Source organism: Nannobrachium achirus (genome assembly GCF_963921795.1).
Source record: "Nannobrachium achirus genome assembly, chromosome: 7".
NCBI lineage: Eukaryota > Metazoa > Chordata > Actinopteri > Myctophiformes > Myctophidae > Nannobrachium > Nannobrachium achirus.
In genome coordinates, this window is record NC_137816.1 from 29,739,698 (window position 1) to 29,756,367 (window position 16,670).

The window sequence follows — 16,670 nt, forward strand, 5'->3', positions numbered from 1 at the left end:
AACACGAACATCATCTCGGGCAGTATGGTTGCGGAATCGCCTTCTTTAGGCCTGGCCTGTCCCACCCTCCTGTACAGCTTTTCGGACAGCTCGTGGCTCTGCACGGTGCTCAGGACCTCCTGGGTTCGCCGGATGGCCTGGTCCAGATCCAGCTTCATTACGTGGGCCTCGTCCACGACCGGATCGTTGTTCTCGTAGTACAACCGCTTGCCGAAGTGCTCCGCGTTCTCCGCCGCGCTGACGAGTTCGTCCAGGTCACCCTCCATGATCGGGCTGCTGCTTATTGGGCTTCGCTTTGGGAGCTCGCTTCGCGAGAGTTGCTTGTCGGTTGAGGGGCCGCCTGAAGTCCAGAGATGTCTAGTGTGCCTTGGGGCGTCCACAGCAAAGAATTCGCAACCGCTTTCCATGGATAATAAGTAGTTGGTTTGAACACTCCCACTCTGCCCTGAAACCTGTAACTCCAATTCATTTCGTTCAAGTCCCCGCCTCTCACGGTGGTCGTGATCGAGTCAAAGTGTATGTTGAAATAATACACGACGTCTTCACTTTTGGCCGGCTCCCCGTTGAAAATCCTGTCCGGGCTCATTATATCGTTGATTGTGGTGCCCTGCCGAGAGAGCACGCACAGCAGACATATCGGCATCGTGAGACTTGTGTCTCCCGGCATCGTCAGCACGGGCATCTCGAACGTGTCCCTGTATCCGCGGACCGCCGCGCCCTTGCACGTGTGTTTGTTTTCGCACCTCTTCAGACTGTGAAACTCCCGAAAGAACATCCGGTGTAGGTCTTCGAACGTGTACGTCTGTTTCGTAAACTTTCGGGAGTCTAGGTTCGCGGTGGCGATGTCTTGCAAGATGCTGTTTGCGCAACGGCTCATCAGTTTCAGAGGCACGTCTCGGGCGGCGACTCCGACGCCTATCTGCTGAAAGGCCATCGCCACCACGTTGTTCGACAGGTGCCTTCTTGCGGCCGCCACTTTAACGGCAAAGTCCACCATGTCCACGGGGTTGGCCGCGGTTTGAAACACGGGCTGATTGTTGCACTTGGTCGCCTTGAGTATGTGTATCTGTTGCCCGCAGCTGGTCTGCCCGTCGCACATGAGGCACGTTTGCATCTGCATCCACACCGTGTAGCAGCTGGAACACATGACTCTCTTGCAGCAGGGTATTTTGAACAGAGTGGGAGACACGGACCCGCAGCTGCACCTGAACTTAGACTTCACCAGGCATCGGGAGTAATGGGGCTCCTTGCTGATGAAAGCGGGGTTGAAGCTGCAGCTTGAGCACACACGCACCTCGTTGCAGCACTGCAGCACCAGACCCAGTGACCGCGTGTCCTTGCTGGATTTGAGCAGCGGCGTGTGGCACACGATACAGGCGTTGTCGCTCTTGCCCAGTCGTTTCTGAGATGCTGCGTAGCTGATGGTCGAGATCCTACGGTACATGTTGTTCGGGCGCCACTTGATGGCGTTTGGCGTCTTTATCAAAAAGTAGCCTCCGCGCCTAGTCACCACCATGAACTTCTTAAACGGAAACCAGGGGTTCTTGTGTTGCGCCCTGGAGACGGCCATGCAGTTAGAGCACCCTCCCTTCATTATGACCAAAGACAGCAAAGCCCTGGTTATGTTTATCCCCGAACACAAGCCCACCGTGATTAACGGAAAAAACCTGAAACGGGCCCTCGCGGTACGTTGCGGTTATCACACGATGACGACGGCGGACGAATTTATGCGGCTTCTGACCAAAGCGGTCGAAACTGCGACAAACCCCTCCTCCAGCGCCGGCGCGGCCACTGCCAAGGCAAAGGCGACCTCCGCTTTGGAGAGTCCCGGCGCCGCGAGAAACTTTGTCGCGTCTCACTACGAGATGACCAAAATGGCTTACGAGATCAGAGACCGTTACGCTAAGGAGTGCGTGCCCGGCACTCCGGACACATACGTCAAGTGCTGCTACCGGCCCGAGGCAAACGGGCTCCCGGTCGGGATATATCTGTACACCGCGAACAGGCTCTATCCGGACAGGGTGTTCTTCCAGACCAACGTAAAGTCCCTCACGGCCAACTCGTTTGTGACGGTGCCCGTGTTCCCGGGTTCCTCGCCCATGTCGTGCGTGATCGTCATCCACAGGTCGATAACCCATCTCGACCACAGGTCAGAGTCTAAAAACGATTCCGTGTCGGTTGATTTTTTAAAAACAGCGGACCTTTGCGCTCAAAGAGCAAACCCGGTCACGGGGGTAGCGGACCTTCAAGCTCAAAGGCCGAAAGGGGTTCCCGCACACGGGTGGAAGACGTACAACGCCGCGTTTTACACCGAGCTCGTGGCCAGGGGCGTCCTCTCCGAGGGCGAGGACAAACAGCCGCCCAAGTTTCACAAGTACGAAGGTGTGGCCGTGCGCAGCGAGAGCATTTGCATCATCGATCGCAGATGGACGGCGGGCGACACGGTCTGCGACGTGAAGCTGCAGCTTCCAAACATTCACGACACCGTGTCTTACATGTGGCCCAGCACGATGAGCTCCCCCGACCTCGAACGCAACGTTCTGAGCGTCGCCGTGGGCGTGTTAAACAGGAACATGTTGTTTCCTCAAGTCGTGTGTTCGATGGGACACAGGGACAACGAAGTGAGGTATCTGTGCACCGCGGTGTCAAAGAACATCGTAGACAACACGTTCAGCGGCTTTTTTGTCGTGGCCGCGACCAACGCCGAAATCATGAAGGACATCGTCGGGCACAGGAGGGGCATGGTGAGCTTTCCCGAGAAGCTATTCTTGATAAACAGCCTCCCGGAGAGATACACCGATCCCACGAACCTGAGCATATTTTTGGACGGGACGCGGACGGATTACTACATAGGCGTGAACGACCGGGATCATTTTATCGAGCAGGCGGCGAGAGCGTGGCCTCACGACAAGATGAAAGAGGCGCACGCCACCTCGTGCGTGTTTGTGTCGTGCGGAGGCGAGTCTCTGTACATGTTCATCGGCGTGTTTAAAAGAGGGACTCAGAATGAAATGTTTTTCTGTTGAGCGGTGTGGGGTGGTGTGAAACTGAGTGGATTGAGATGTGAGGAGAAAAATAATAAAAGAGAAGAAACAAGTTTTCATTGTGGGTGTCTCTGTCTGTTTTACTTTGATGAAAAACCACATTATATGCAACTTTCCCACAAATACACAAATGCAAATATATCCAAACTATAACTTTTTATTGTTTATAAAAATATCACACAGCAAGCCAGACGGACACAATCCTTGCGCACACAAACAAGCGAGCGTCTACTCTTCAGTATTTAGTCCACACTCCATGTAGCACCTTATCAGCATGCGTGTCGCGGTCTTCGCCGCGGCCCAGACCGTGGTCCCGTCGGGCACCCACTGGGGGTTTTTCGACAGCCAGCTCACGCTCTCGTTCATGATGATGTCCTCCGACATCCGTAGAGGCAGGTGCTGCTCGGCCAGCCACAGGTCAAACTGCCTGTTGATGAGCCACATGTCCATCATGATGTCGTAAATGTCCAGTTCTCGCTGAGTGCCCGTGCACACGATCCACTGCCGGCAAATCAGCCACTGGTCCACGCAGTCAAAAAACACAGCCGGTCCCTGGAGCCGACACATCTGCCGGCAGTCAAACTTGTCAAACTTAACGTGTATGGAACTGCAGGGTAAGATCCACGTGACATAGTCCATCATGTCCGTGACCATGTCGTACACGGCCATGTGTTCGGGCCACTGGTAAACCAACACTTCGTAAGTATTCACCCGCGGGTAGTCCGGGTTTTTGACCAGCACCAGCTTTGCCGCCAGTTCTGTCATGCAGTCGAGCAGAAAACGCCTCATCGTCTTCTCGCAGGCGAGACACGGGGACCTCTGCGAATACGGCACCATGTCTTTGGAGCCGGGCCCGTAACAGTAGTATCGTTCTTCGACCTTGGGTACGCACACGTGGCTTCGGGCGGCCTTCAACTCGTCCGTGATTTTGTCCAGCTTGGCTTTACGTGTCTTGCATCCGTCGCAGTAGTTTTCACAGTCGTATTTGCGGCAGTGTCCCGGGACCGCCGGTTTCGACGAGTCCCAGCAGACGTTGAACCTACTCTTCTGTCGTTTCCGCAATGGGCCCGTGCTGAAGCTAAATCTGATGTTTTGCAGCGCCGGCGGCATGCGGTCACCAAGATCCTCGTCTTCACGGTCTGGCGGCATGTCTTCGTGACAATACAAAGATCTGGTGTCGGGATCGTTGTCGCCCTCCTCGGCCGCAGCGGTGGCTTCCGATGTTTTGAGGAGCTCTCTTGGTTTTTTCGGCGGTCGCAAGAAACACTTGACTTTCCTGGGGTCCCTGTAAACGGAGGACCTGTTTTTTTCTTTGAACGTAGGCGCTTGGGTCTTGGGCTCGAGGTACGTGGCGGCTAGAGCGGCCAAGTCTTTTTTGGTCAAGATGGGCTTCTCGGACGGCCACCCCGCCGTCGCCTTCAACTCGACCGTCTTTTCCCAGAGGTCACGGAAAACGTCTCCTTCCATGTTAGAGGGCGGCGTGTGGTCTTCGGACACAACGGTCTCTAGCTGCTGCGTCACGGATAGACCTTTGTCTTTGTCCAACCCGGCCACGCGGTTTTTGTCAAACCAACTGTCTATGAAACACACGTCCTCCAGATGTCTGAAAGGCAGCGGAGCCTCCGGGTTGTTGCGCAGTTTCTCCCGTAGTTGTGAGATGTCGCTCTTTGTACTGTTGGGGTCGCGAGTTACTGTGGCGGGGCCGAGTGTGGCTTGTGGTGGGGTCTCGTGAGTCGGAGCCAGCGTCTCGTGAGTCGGAGCCCGCGTCTCGTGAGTCGGAGCCCGCGTCTCGTGAGTCGGAGCCCGCGTCTCGTGAGTCCTGATGCTTCTGATCCGCTTGGAACGTCTGGGGTCCGTCAGGACGATGCGTTGTGAAGTCGACGCAGGCTTGAGGTTTACTTTTCTGTTTATCTCGGGAACGTCCGTCTTCTGCAAAGCCGCCGCAGAAGCAGCGGAATCGGCTCTGGTCGCGGAGCGGGTCTTCATGGTCGGGATTTGAGTCGCTCACACTTTCCCAAAGTGTCTGACAGTTGAAACTGAGTGGTTTTCCGGATGAATGCTTATATTGACTTTTTTGCGTCTCAGCTCTACCTCCCCCTCTCTATCCCTCCCTCCCAGGGTCTCAGTAGAAGTGCAAAATGTTCCCAACAAAGTGTTCTCCCGGGTTGATCTTTCTGGTCACGGCGCCGGTGTCCGGCCGAAGCACCTCTCCGAGCACGAACCCCTGACAGTCATGCAGAACGGCCTTTGCGTGGTGTAGAATGTAAGCCAGGAATTCCTTTACTTCCGGCATCTGCAGGACGGTCATTACAGCCGCCAGCTCCGGAGTGTTTTCGGCTTGGCCGGCCATCACTCTTTCCACCACGTTTATGACGTCCTCGTGGATCAGGGCTGCCAACATTACGCTCCTGAGCAGCGAGAAAACGGCAAACAGTTTGTGTAACGTGACGGGGCAGGCCAGCTGCCCTATCAACGCTTGGGTCGTTTTGCAGGCATTGAGTGTTCTCGTGAGGTCCAAATCGTAGGGCTGCACTTTTTTTACGGTCAGCATGCCGCCGCTGAGCGACGGGTATTGCTTCAGGTGTTTCTTTTGTTCGGCAGCGTCTCTGACGGTGGGAAGGGTGACCGTGAAGTTGTCGCCGGGGCTCAAGTGTTCAGCTCCCGTGTGAAGTATCTTCACGTCGCACTCTTCCTTGGCCACGAAATCGAACACGTCGGAGCCCAGGACACCCGGGTTGCTCAGCATGCACACACGCATTGGCTTGAACACGCGGTCCATGCTCAGCCCAAAGACCGTGGGCCAGAAAGACTTCGCCGTTGGGTCGTAGATACAGAAGATCCCTTCGGGGATCGGTAAGTTCCGGTCGGACAGGACCGAACCGAAAGGTTTGGTTGGGCCGGGAGCCGCGTTTTGCCTGTTAGACAGGGCGTACTGGGGGCTCACTTTGACCACGGCCATCTCGCCTTCTTTTCCCAGATCTTAACTGACACGAGGATGCCGTAACGGCTGACTAAAATGATAATATGTTAAATGTGTTATGTTGTTAAAGAAAATTCGATCAGAGGGCAAGATGTGCCAAACAGGAGGGGAACAATTTTTTTGTCACTCAAGACACGTGATTTTGACACGGGACCTCCAAGGGCCCTTTTGTTGTTTGACTGAATGAATAAAAAAACAATCTTTAAACATTTTCTCCTCGTAGTTGTTTATTGACACTATATGGGATTCAAAACAAACAGAATATAATCTTCAAGCTTGTAACCCCTGTTATTCACGGCTCTGTGCAGCTTCGGCCTGAGGTTGTAGGAGTCAATCCGCGCGAAGGTCTTGTGCAGCACCTGTTTCTGCATCAACGAAGCTGTATTTATACTTTAAGCCGGCTCAGTCCTTTCAGCATACAGTTGCCCGTTGAGGGCGTCTATGACCTGCTTGAGGGCCTGCACGGATTCTTCGTGGACCTCCTCGACCGTGAAGTGTTCGCTCTCGGTCGCGAGGGAGACCAACAGATTCAGCGCAGTACAAGCTCACGTGGTCGGGAGACCTGTCGTACGGGACGATTGATTCACCTTGATTCGTTTTCTGTACATTTTCATTGAATACACATCCAATCGGACTCGAGGGGGTGTGATTGTGAGGCACAGCACCTTGAGGTCCCGGGTCTCTTTTCCTCGTCCAGGTTGATGTAGGACAGGCCAATAATCCACACGATAGAAGTGAGGCATCACAAAAGGCGTGATGTTCATCATGATTTTATTTGTTTTTTTTAGTAGAGCGCGCTGGTCTTTGTAACTGATTACAATTCCCTCAACCCGACCGGTGTCATCCACTCCAAACATCAGCTCGCCACCCACGCCGTTCAGAAAGGCACAGGCGTATTGACGCACGTCTTCTTCATAACAGGATAGACTGAGTTTGTATTTCCGGTTGATAGTTTTGTTGGGCAGTTGCATGTTGTGGAACAAACACCTTTCAGGTTGTGCCCTGCCATCGTCGAGTGATCTGCTGCGACTTCGTTCTGCAGAAGGTTTCCGGGATTGATCCATTATTCTTGTGAACCTTTTTCAGTGAACTTAAAACTGCGGAAAATCAAACCCAGTTTTATAGACGCCTTAATGCCTCACGGCACAGTGACACGTGTGGTGGAATGTTATAATGTGATGTGTGACCACTTTAAGACTGACATCTTATTGTAAGTAATTAAAAACCTCTATTTGATATATACACCACACATACTACTGCGATTCATTTTTTTGTATTTGTATTTCAGTTTTCATTCATTAATTCATTCTCATACAACAATTTCACAGAATGCCTTGTGGTATCAACGACACGACCAGCCTAAACGTGTACCACCACGAATTCAACTTAGTCCAAAGGAACAGCAGTTCCCCTCGTTCCTGTTTCACCAGAGCCCGATCCGTGGTCCTCCTGGGGACCATGTCGGACCGCTTGTATCTGTTGGGCACGTGCCGCCACACGTTCCCGTTGTGCGCCTCTTCGTCGTTCAGGAACACGTGCTGTATGTGCTCGCAGTACAGCGGGAACAAGTGTTCTTTCAGTCGATCCGGCGTGTCCACGCGAATCAGGTTAGAGTCGTGCGGCACCGGCGGTATCTTCTCGTCCCTCGTCGCCCGCCTGGTGTTTTGCAGCTCGGCGAACGACACGCTGTTCTTAGCGGGCAGCACAAAGGGACGGCTGGCGTGCAGGTTAAAAAAGCCGTCGTCGTTACGGAGCCGCTTCATGAGTGCGGTCATCTCAGCGAAGCCCATCTGCGACTCGTACTGGGCCGCGGCCACGTAGTCCGTGGCGGGCCTGTTGGGAGCGTTGATCCAATTCTTGATCGCGGAGCCCAGGACGACCGCAGACCGGTCGTCCCCCATCAGAAACGTAATGTGCTCCAGGACGTCGGCGCTCACGACGCTGCCGCTGCACAGCTGCACTTTCAGCGCCCGAGCCACCCGCATGCAGTATTCCGTGTAAAAGTTATTAACCACGACGTGCAGGCCCGCGGGAAGCAGCCAAAACGCCACAAAGTCGTTGTTGGGAGTCCCTTCCAGGCCGCAGAAGTGCGCCGTTATCAGGTGCATCATACATCTGTTCAAGCTCCCGTGTCCGGCCAGCTCGAGGCACACGTCTTCCCCATAAGTCTTCGTCGGCTCGGGACCCCCGGCCCTCCAGGCGTACCTGAAGTACATCTTCATAGGCAGTATGTTTTCCAGAATGGAGGGCTTGTCAGCCAGCCAGTCGCCAGCCGCGCCGGCTGACGTGGGCTCCTTGTCCGCCATGAACGAACTGCTGGTGTCATCGGTGTTCCGTCGACACGAGCTCCGGTGCGGTGACGTGGCCAGCGCGGCCCTGATGGGAGAGGTGAATTCCGTGCAGCAGCAAGACGACACGTACCGCAAGAGCGCGGAGCTCAAGAGGGCTCTGACCAACAACCAGTGGAAAGCCCGTATGATCTTGACGCACGGCGCGGAGGCCGCTCAGGCCAAGATAGACAAGATGAAGGACGACGTTGACCTGGTGTACCAGAACACTTTAAATAGATTCACAGACATGATACAGGCGATATACGACTACATGGCGCACAAAAACATGCACCTCGAGTATTTTCAGCTGGAGCTCCTCCGTGGCGTGGTCGTGGGGCTCATGTACAACCAGTTCGGCGACAACGTGTTCAAAGCCATGTTCCCCGTGCTTTACAAGCTGGGGTTGGCTCCCGACGGCCTGAACACGTGCGACCCGCTGCTGGTGGACCAGCACATGGTGCTCGAGCTCGAGGCAAACTACAACAAGTACGCCAAGCCTTACACCCTGGGCCTGGTGCCGAGGCAGTGCGGAAAGTCTCTGATCATGAAGCTGATCCTGGCCTCGGTGATACTCCACCTGGACATAACCACCATGGTGCAGGCCCAGAACAAGAACATGTCCAAGACCCTGTTTAACAGCGTCGAAGAGATGATAGGCGAACTGACGTGCCTCCCGGGCTACCCGCAGAAGAACGTGCCCCTCAGGTCGTCCTTCGGCACGCCGGACAACAAAACCTACAGGTTCAACAGGGCTTTCAAGGGAGACTCGACCGTTCACTTTTTGGCATCCAGCGCGGACGTGAGTATGACACCGCCTCACACCAAACACACGTAACATAAACACATAACATACATAACACACATAACATAAAATATCATCAAACCACTTAACCGCTCCCTCACGCGTTTGTTTAAAAGAGAGTGTGATGTTGGCCGCTGGGTGCGAGAACAAGTCAGGTTTTCGTCTTGGCAAACGAAACGCTGTCTCGTTCTCGTCGCTTCACGTGCGAGATGAACTTCAACGTGTATGTGTTCGACCCGCTAGACGGTCGTTTATCTAGGTTGGCGGGAGGTTGCGAGGCTCACGGCGCACAGTTTCCTCCAATGTGCGGCTGCGTCGTCGTGACCGTGTTTCTGGGAGACGACTTGTGTTCGGGCGTAGAGTTCTTTTCTAACAAGCCTCTGGAGGAGCGCATTTTTGTGTGTGATTGCAGGGAAGACACGTGCGGCGCCGGAGCCACGGCGCAGCAGGTCACCGACGAGGCCGCCAGACGGGGCTTGCCCGACGCACTCTACCGCGGACACCTGCTGAACCTGCTCAGATCCCAGCACGTCTTCGAGAGTCACAAGCGAAACTACGAGGCCTTCGTGGCCTTCATGCTGACAAACGATGTGGCTCCCTGTCACCACGTACCCATGTACAGCAGGCTGTGCGTGGAGATCCCGGGGTTTTCGGCCTCGGCGTTGACCGGGCTGGACCCGGAACTGAACACCGCGGGAACCTGGAAAAGGTTTTTGCGGGTCTTGGTGAGGCTGGCCGAGAAGAAAAACTGCAAGGAGAAAGCCGTGCTGCGGGTCATGCTGAAGTACGCCCAAGACATGAGCATACCCATGAACGGTCTGACCGGCTACTCTTCGTTCTCCGGCACGGACATGTCCCCTATGCTGACTGCTGGGCCGTGCGAGCGGCGTTACAAACGGGGACCCAAAGATCCGGAGACACTCCCGGGGCCGGAGCCCAAACGTAAACCGGGATGGAGGCAAGCGCCGCCGCGAGCTGGGCCGGCGGCTGGGCCGGCGGCTGCTGCGTTGTCTCGGGAGAAAGAGCCGGACGGGACACCGTGCCCCGCTCGCGGGCCCGTCAGTCCGACGTGCGAGACAGCGCAGGCGCAGGACATGCCGGTTTGTTTCCTGCCGAGCGAGTACTCCACCATGAGCTGGTTCGAGGTGTTCCTGAGCGAAGATGTGTCCTTTCGAGACATAGCCGACTTCTGCGAAAACCCCCGATCCAAGGTGGTCTTGCCCCGCGTGCCTCCCCGGAACGAGTGGACGATGCACACGCCGGTCATGCTGATGAACGACTACGGCGGCAAATATCGGTACGTGGTCACGGACGCGACGGGGCTGTCTCGCATCCGCCCCACTACAAAACTCCAGCTGAACGAGGTGTTTCTGAAGAACAGGCCCGTCAACAGGCTGAACATAGACGTGGACGCCAAAGTGTGCGGCGCGTGCTTGCCCGACGGCGAGCTGCGGACCGAGAAGATGCTCACGTGGGCCACCGATTTTCTCGAGTGCGTCAAGAAAGTCTTTGTCGCTCACGGGGTCGGGGGCGACGACTTGGAACTGGAAGACTGCGGCAAACTGAGGGTGTACGTGAGAAACAACAAAAAAAAGTACTCAGGCAGGCTGCTGTGGTACCCTCCCGTGGGGCTCACGTTCGGCTCCGTGACCGAAGCGAGCAAGTTTCTGGCGGCCGTCTTGGCCACCGCCACGCTGAAGAATCAACTGAAACAGTACCTCATGGTCGACGGGTCCAAGCGGCCCGTGTCCTTTACGTGCGGCCGCTGCACCCGGCCCGTGCGGATAGATCGGGAGATGGGTGCTCCCGCTCCAGACGCCGGCGGCGCCGGCAAGAAGATCAAGCAGTTCGTGATAGACACAGCTCCCTACAGCGTCCACAAGTCCATCAGGCTTCCCAACGCACACAAGGACGATGAGCCGTTCGAGTACGTGGAGACCATCAACGACCACTACGCCGGCGACGCGGAAGACTTCCGCTCCATGGCCGTGGGCCTGTCTTCGCTGCTGTCTCCGCCGGACACGCAAAAGCTCGCCGTCAGCAAGAAGAAGCCGCTGCCGTGGACGGTGCGAGAGGGACACGTTCAGTTCAAACCCAAGCCGTACGACGGGACAAAAAACGACTACTTTGAGGCTCATTTTGCCAAACTGTGGGGAGTCCCGGTGACGCTCCACGCGAGCTCGAGCGGCCTCAACATCATCCAGGCGACCGAACACACCGACTCGGTCGTCTGCCCCGACCATAAGCGTGTGCACACCAACAACTTTCCGAGAGTCATAATTTTGTCCGCGAACAATTTCAAATACAAGTGTTTTAAGAATTGAGAACTCCCGGCTCCGGGACTCGGTGCGACCGAGACCTTGCAGCTCCAGGAGTCTATAAATGGAGACTCCTGGAAACCCCCGTTTTCACCCCCCAACCCCTCCCTTGCGTTTCCCTCTGTGATAAATAACACACTGCTGCAGTTCAATCCATGCTTCATCGAGAGAGCGGTCTACAGCGAGGAGCCATGTCGCTGACGGCGAGACTCCTCGGCGCCGAGTGCGAGTACATAAACCTACAAGTAGTGATGGAGGTGTTCATGGTCAAACCGATTGGGGCCACGGCTCTCGTGGCGGACGAGTTATTTTACCGAGGTCTCGGAAACGGTCTGCTAAGGGACTGCGGTTTTCTGTCGAAGCTGAAGCTGGACGGGAAATTGACGGGCCCCTTCAAAGTAGAAGCAAACCTCAGGACGACACAGCTCAGCATGCTCATTTGCCTGAGCAGCTGGATGGTACGGAACGTGGGGATCGCGATCATGAAACAGCTGTATCACTGCTCCGAAGTGAAGCGTCTGATCATCGTGCAACTCGGCACGGACCACGTCCAGGTCGTCGACAGGGACGGGATCGGCTTTCAACCCTGCCACCTTTCTGTCCGGTGTCCCCTGACCAACCTGTGGTACGGGTGCGAATGCGAGACGGACACGTTTTCGATGTCGGGCAACAGAGAGGACTACTACTGGAACGTGATAATGCCCAGGCTGCGGATGAGACGACGTTTCTTGGAGTTTCAGAGATGCGCGCGGGAGACTCGGGAAAACATGAGCAATCGCGGTCGGGTACAGGTGCCCGAAGCCGGCGGTTGTGGGTGCATCGGGTGCAATTTCTACGAGCCATTCAGGACGGACGAGCGTTCTCTTGCGTACATAAAACGGTGCCTGCGTTGGATATGCGTGGAAAGATTTGAGGATTCCGAATCCGTTCTGCGCCGGCTCGGCGCTCCGTGCTGGATGCTGTCCGACAAAGCTCACGTCAGAGACTTGCTGAGGTTTACGGACTGCTTGCACTTCAAGAGACGGGCCGAGTACCACTGTCATCTAAAGGGAGAGCTAGCGGTTCGAGATACGATACCGGCTTGGGAGTCTTACTGCGCAGAAGAAGAGAGAGCCGCGGGCTCGGGAGAAGGCGACTGAGAGGGAGAAGCTGTCGGTGGCTTGGACTGCGGCTGCGTGGACCGCGTGGTGGCCCGTGTTGACGTGGCTAATTTGTCTCAATGTTGTCTGTGTGTTGAAGGTTTGATTTTATTTAACGTGAGTTTTGTTTCTAATAAACAATAGCAACAAATGCAACCGCAATGTTTTCGTTCTTCTTTTTCGTGTGTCCGTGACTGTGACTGTCCGGCCACCCGGAGTCACGCCGCTCTCTCTGCGGCTGTGAAATTATTTAGATTTTACCGGCCTCGCCAACTCTATGCACATGTACGGGGTGTTGGACTGCGTGTGCGTGTGTGTGTGTGCGTGTGCGTGTGCGTGCGCGTGCGTGTGGGAAAGTCCCCTCTGCTCTGTGTGTGCGTGTGTGTGCGTGTGTGCGTGCGCGTGCGTGTGGGAAAGTCCCCTCTGCTCTGTGTGTGTGCGTGTGTGCGTGCGCGTGCGTGTGGGAAAGTCCCCTCTGCTCTGTGTGTGCGTGTGTGCGTGTGTGTGCGTGCATGTGGGAAAGTCCCCTGTGCGTCCCCTGTGCGTCCCCTATGGGAGGCTGAGATCCACAAAAAACAAGAAGAGATTCATCTCTTATCATTGTACACTAAGCCATGTCTCCCCGGTATGCCCTGGGCATTCTCTATGCCTTCTGCATGCTTTGTGGATTCTTTCTCCCGTCTTGTAGCGCATTCAACATTCGCAACAGCATTCCACGAAAGACTGTGGCCTACCACAACGAGTTGAAGATGTTCCGAGAGGATGGCGTCTGGAACTACACCACCATGCTCATGAGAGAGGATTTGGGTTTGCTGCTTCTTGGGGCCAGAGATGCGATCTATGCCCTGAATATGGACGACATCACTGACAAGAAAGCTGCAGAATATTGGCCAGTTACCGAAGATCAGCGGACGGAGTGCGCAGCGAAGGGACGGGATCGTGAGGTGGAATGCCGTAACTACATTCGGACCCTACACACACGGAATGACACCAGAATGTATGTGTGCGGGACAAATGCCTTCGATCCCAAATGCCGCAACTTGGCGTATTCTGATGGAATGTTGAGTCTGGAGAAAGAGCTGGAGGACGGTAAAGGGAAGTGTCCCTACAATCCTTTCAAAAGTTCCGCCTCCCTTATGGTTGGAAATGACCTGTACTCTGCTACAGCAACCAACTTCCGGGACACTGAACGCAGGTTCAGCAGGTTCAACATAACTCAGTCTTCAAAGCAGAAGGTGTTGGAGACTGAGCAGTTGCACTGGTGGCTCAAGGATCCCCAATTCATCTCCATGGACCAAAGTGACGGTGAAGGTGACGATGGTAAGGTCTATTTGTTCTTCAGAGAGGAAGCTGTGGAATATGTCTTCGACAGCAGCATTGTGGTGTCAAGAGTGGCTCGTGTCTGCAAGGGGGATGTGGGAGGAGACAAGATCTTGCAAAATAAATGGACTTCATTCCTGAAGGCTCCACTCGACTGCTCCGTAGAGGCCAAAAGCCTGCCCTCCCTCGTCCAGGATGTGTTCCTGCTCAAACACCACAACTGGAGCGAGAGCGTCTTCTATGCCGTCTTTACACCTCAGCCGAGCTCATCAGACATGTCTGCAGTATGTGCATACAGCGTGTCTGACGTTGAAAAGGTGTTCAATGAAGGACCCTTTAAGAAGCCTGTCAGCCTGGGAACATCAGAGGAAAGGTGGGTGAGGGACTTGGATGATGTGCCTAAAAACAGACCAGGAGCCTGCACCAAGCACTCATTGCACCCTACAGACATTGTGAAATCCCAGCAGTTCATCAAGGAAAAGCCCATCATGGATGAGACTGTTCGGCCACTCACAGGGGGCCCGCTTGTGTTGAAAAAAGGTCCCTTGATGACTCGGATTGTAGTGGATAGTGTGTTGGCACTAGATGGAGAGAGATACCCAGTTATGTTCATCGGCACTGAAGACGGCTATATTCAGAAGGCCGTGAACCACGCCGGGCAGATGTTCATTATCGAAGAGATTCAGCTGTACGAGGACTCTAGTCCTGTCAGGACTCTGCGTCTCTCTTCCAGCAAGGGCCAGCTGTACGCAGGATCAGATGTTGGTGCTGTTCAGATGCCAGTCAGTGACTGCGGTCGCTATGCGTCCTGTGTGGACTGTGTCCTGGCCAGAGACCCTTACTGTGCCTGGGACTCCACCTCTGACCTCTGCCGCAAAATCTCCAGCTTGTCTTCCTCCGACACTGCCGTTCAGAGTCTAGAGACGGGGGACATTTCTCAGTGTCCTCACGTTTGGGGTCTTACGGTGGGTCTTATAGTTGTCCTGGTTCTGCAGTCTTTGCTGCTTGGGGGGGGATTTTTGATGTGGGTCCGCTGCAGAGGATATTTTGGGAAGGTTCAGAATCCCACTACTACTACTACTACTACTACTACTACTACTGTTTGATGACATTACTGTGAGGCTAAAGGGAATGACTGTAGTGTAGTTGTATGGGTCGCAAGTAAAACACGGCCAGCCACCCACCCAGCCAGCCACCCACATACCCACGGACATACCTGGAAGGAATTTAGCTTCCGGTGGAGTACCTGAAACCGTGTATGGAGTGAGTACACAGTTTCCAGGTCTGGTTTTAGGGCTCACACAGAAAAGATTGCTGGAGTACAACTTATCGAAAAATAAAGGGTTTTGTGTTTTTTTTTGTAACACTTCTTTTTATTGATGCAAATGTAAAAAAAAAATGAATATACAACACATTAGTAAAAAATATAGTGAATGTTTTGCACTTATTACCTTGACTAAAGAAACTCGTTGAATGTAAAAAAAAAGAATATACAACACATTAGGGGGGAGGCGAAGGAGCCGTTTCCACACAGAGAGTGCTGTCGGATTACTGCCGGTTGTTGACAGTACAGGCGATAAGTTGGGATACTTGGGATAAACATCCTTGAGAACTGTGTGACTTTTTTTTCCTCTCGGGATCACACACAACATGTGAACTGTAACTCAAATAAACAGTGTATATAGCAATAGATCGTTTCAAGGTAACTGCAACACATTAATAAAAAATATACTGAGTTAAAATCTTTGACACATCTTTGACAGACTCACGGTTTCGTAAGCTGTAAAACTAAACAGACAGACGAGTGTACGTACAGCGAACAACATAACAAAATGATGTACATGAAATCTTGTTGAGAAAAGTCTTCGACACGTTTTTGTGCCCAGAACAATGGATAGCGGTCTAGTTTATTTTATACAAAAGTGTCCCAGCTCATAACTCTCAAGTGGAGTGTTGGAGCAAGTCTTTCAGAGCCTGTGTGTTTTTTTTTGTAACACTTCTTTTTATTGATGCAAATGTAAAAAAAAATGAATATACAACACATTAGTAAAAAATATAGTGAATGTTTTGCACTTATTACCTTGACTAAAGAAACTCGTTGAATGTAAAAAAAAGAATATGCAAATGTAAAAAAAAAATGAATATACAACACATTAGTAAAAAATATAGTGAATGTTTTGCACTTATTACCTTGACTAAAGAAACTCGTTGAATGTAAAAAAAAAGAATATACAACACATTAGGGGGGAGGCGAAGGAGCCGTTTCCACACAGAGAGTGCTGTCGGATTACTGCCGGTTGTTGACAGTACAGGCGATAAGTTGGGATACTTGGGATAAACATCCTTGAGAACTGTGTGACTTTTTTTCCCTCTCGGGATCACACACAACATGTGAACTGTAACTCAAATAAACAGTGTATATAGCAATAGATCGTTTCAAGGTAACTGCAACACATTAATAAAAAATATACTGAGTTGACACATCTTTGACAGACTCACGGTTTCGTAAGCTGTAAAACTGAACAGACAGACGAGTGTACGTACAGCGAACAACATAACAAAATGATGTACATGAAATCTTGTTGAGAAAAGTCTTCGACACGTTTTTGTGCCCAGAACAATGGATAGCGGTCTAGTTTATTTTATACAAAAGTGTCCCAGCTCATAACTCTCAAGTGGAGTGTTGGAGCAAGTCTTTCAGAGCCTGTACAATCACGCAAAGACTGACTCGTGTGCG

The 16,670-nt window shown here is 53.2% G+C and overlaps 1 protein-coding gene across 1 annotated transcript; it reads left to right on the top strand.

The window, feature by feature from the left end:
- Nucleotides 1–13,227: 13,227 nt before the first annotated feature.
- Nucleotides 13,228–15,039, top strand: LOC308288694 (semaphorin-4E-like; the record flags this gene model as incomplete). The annotated part of the gene is made up of 1 exon (XM_080730164.1): nt 13,228–15,039. The coding sequence occupies one exon, from the start codon at nt 13,228–13,230 to the stop codon at nt 15,037–15,039; it is 1,812 nt and encodes a 603-aa protein (XP_080586290.1).
- Between the last annotated feature and the right edge of the window lie 1,631 nt (nt 15,040–16,670).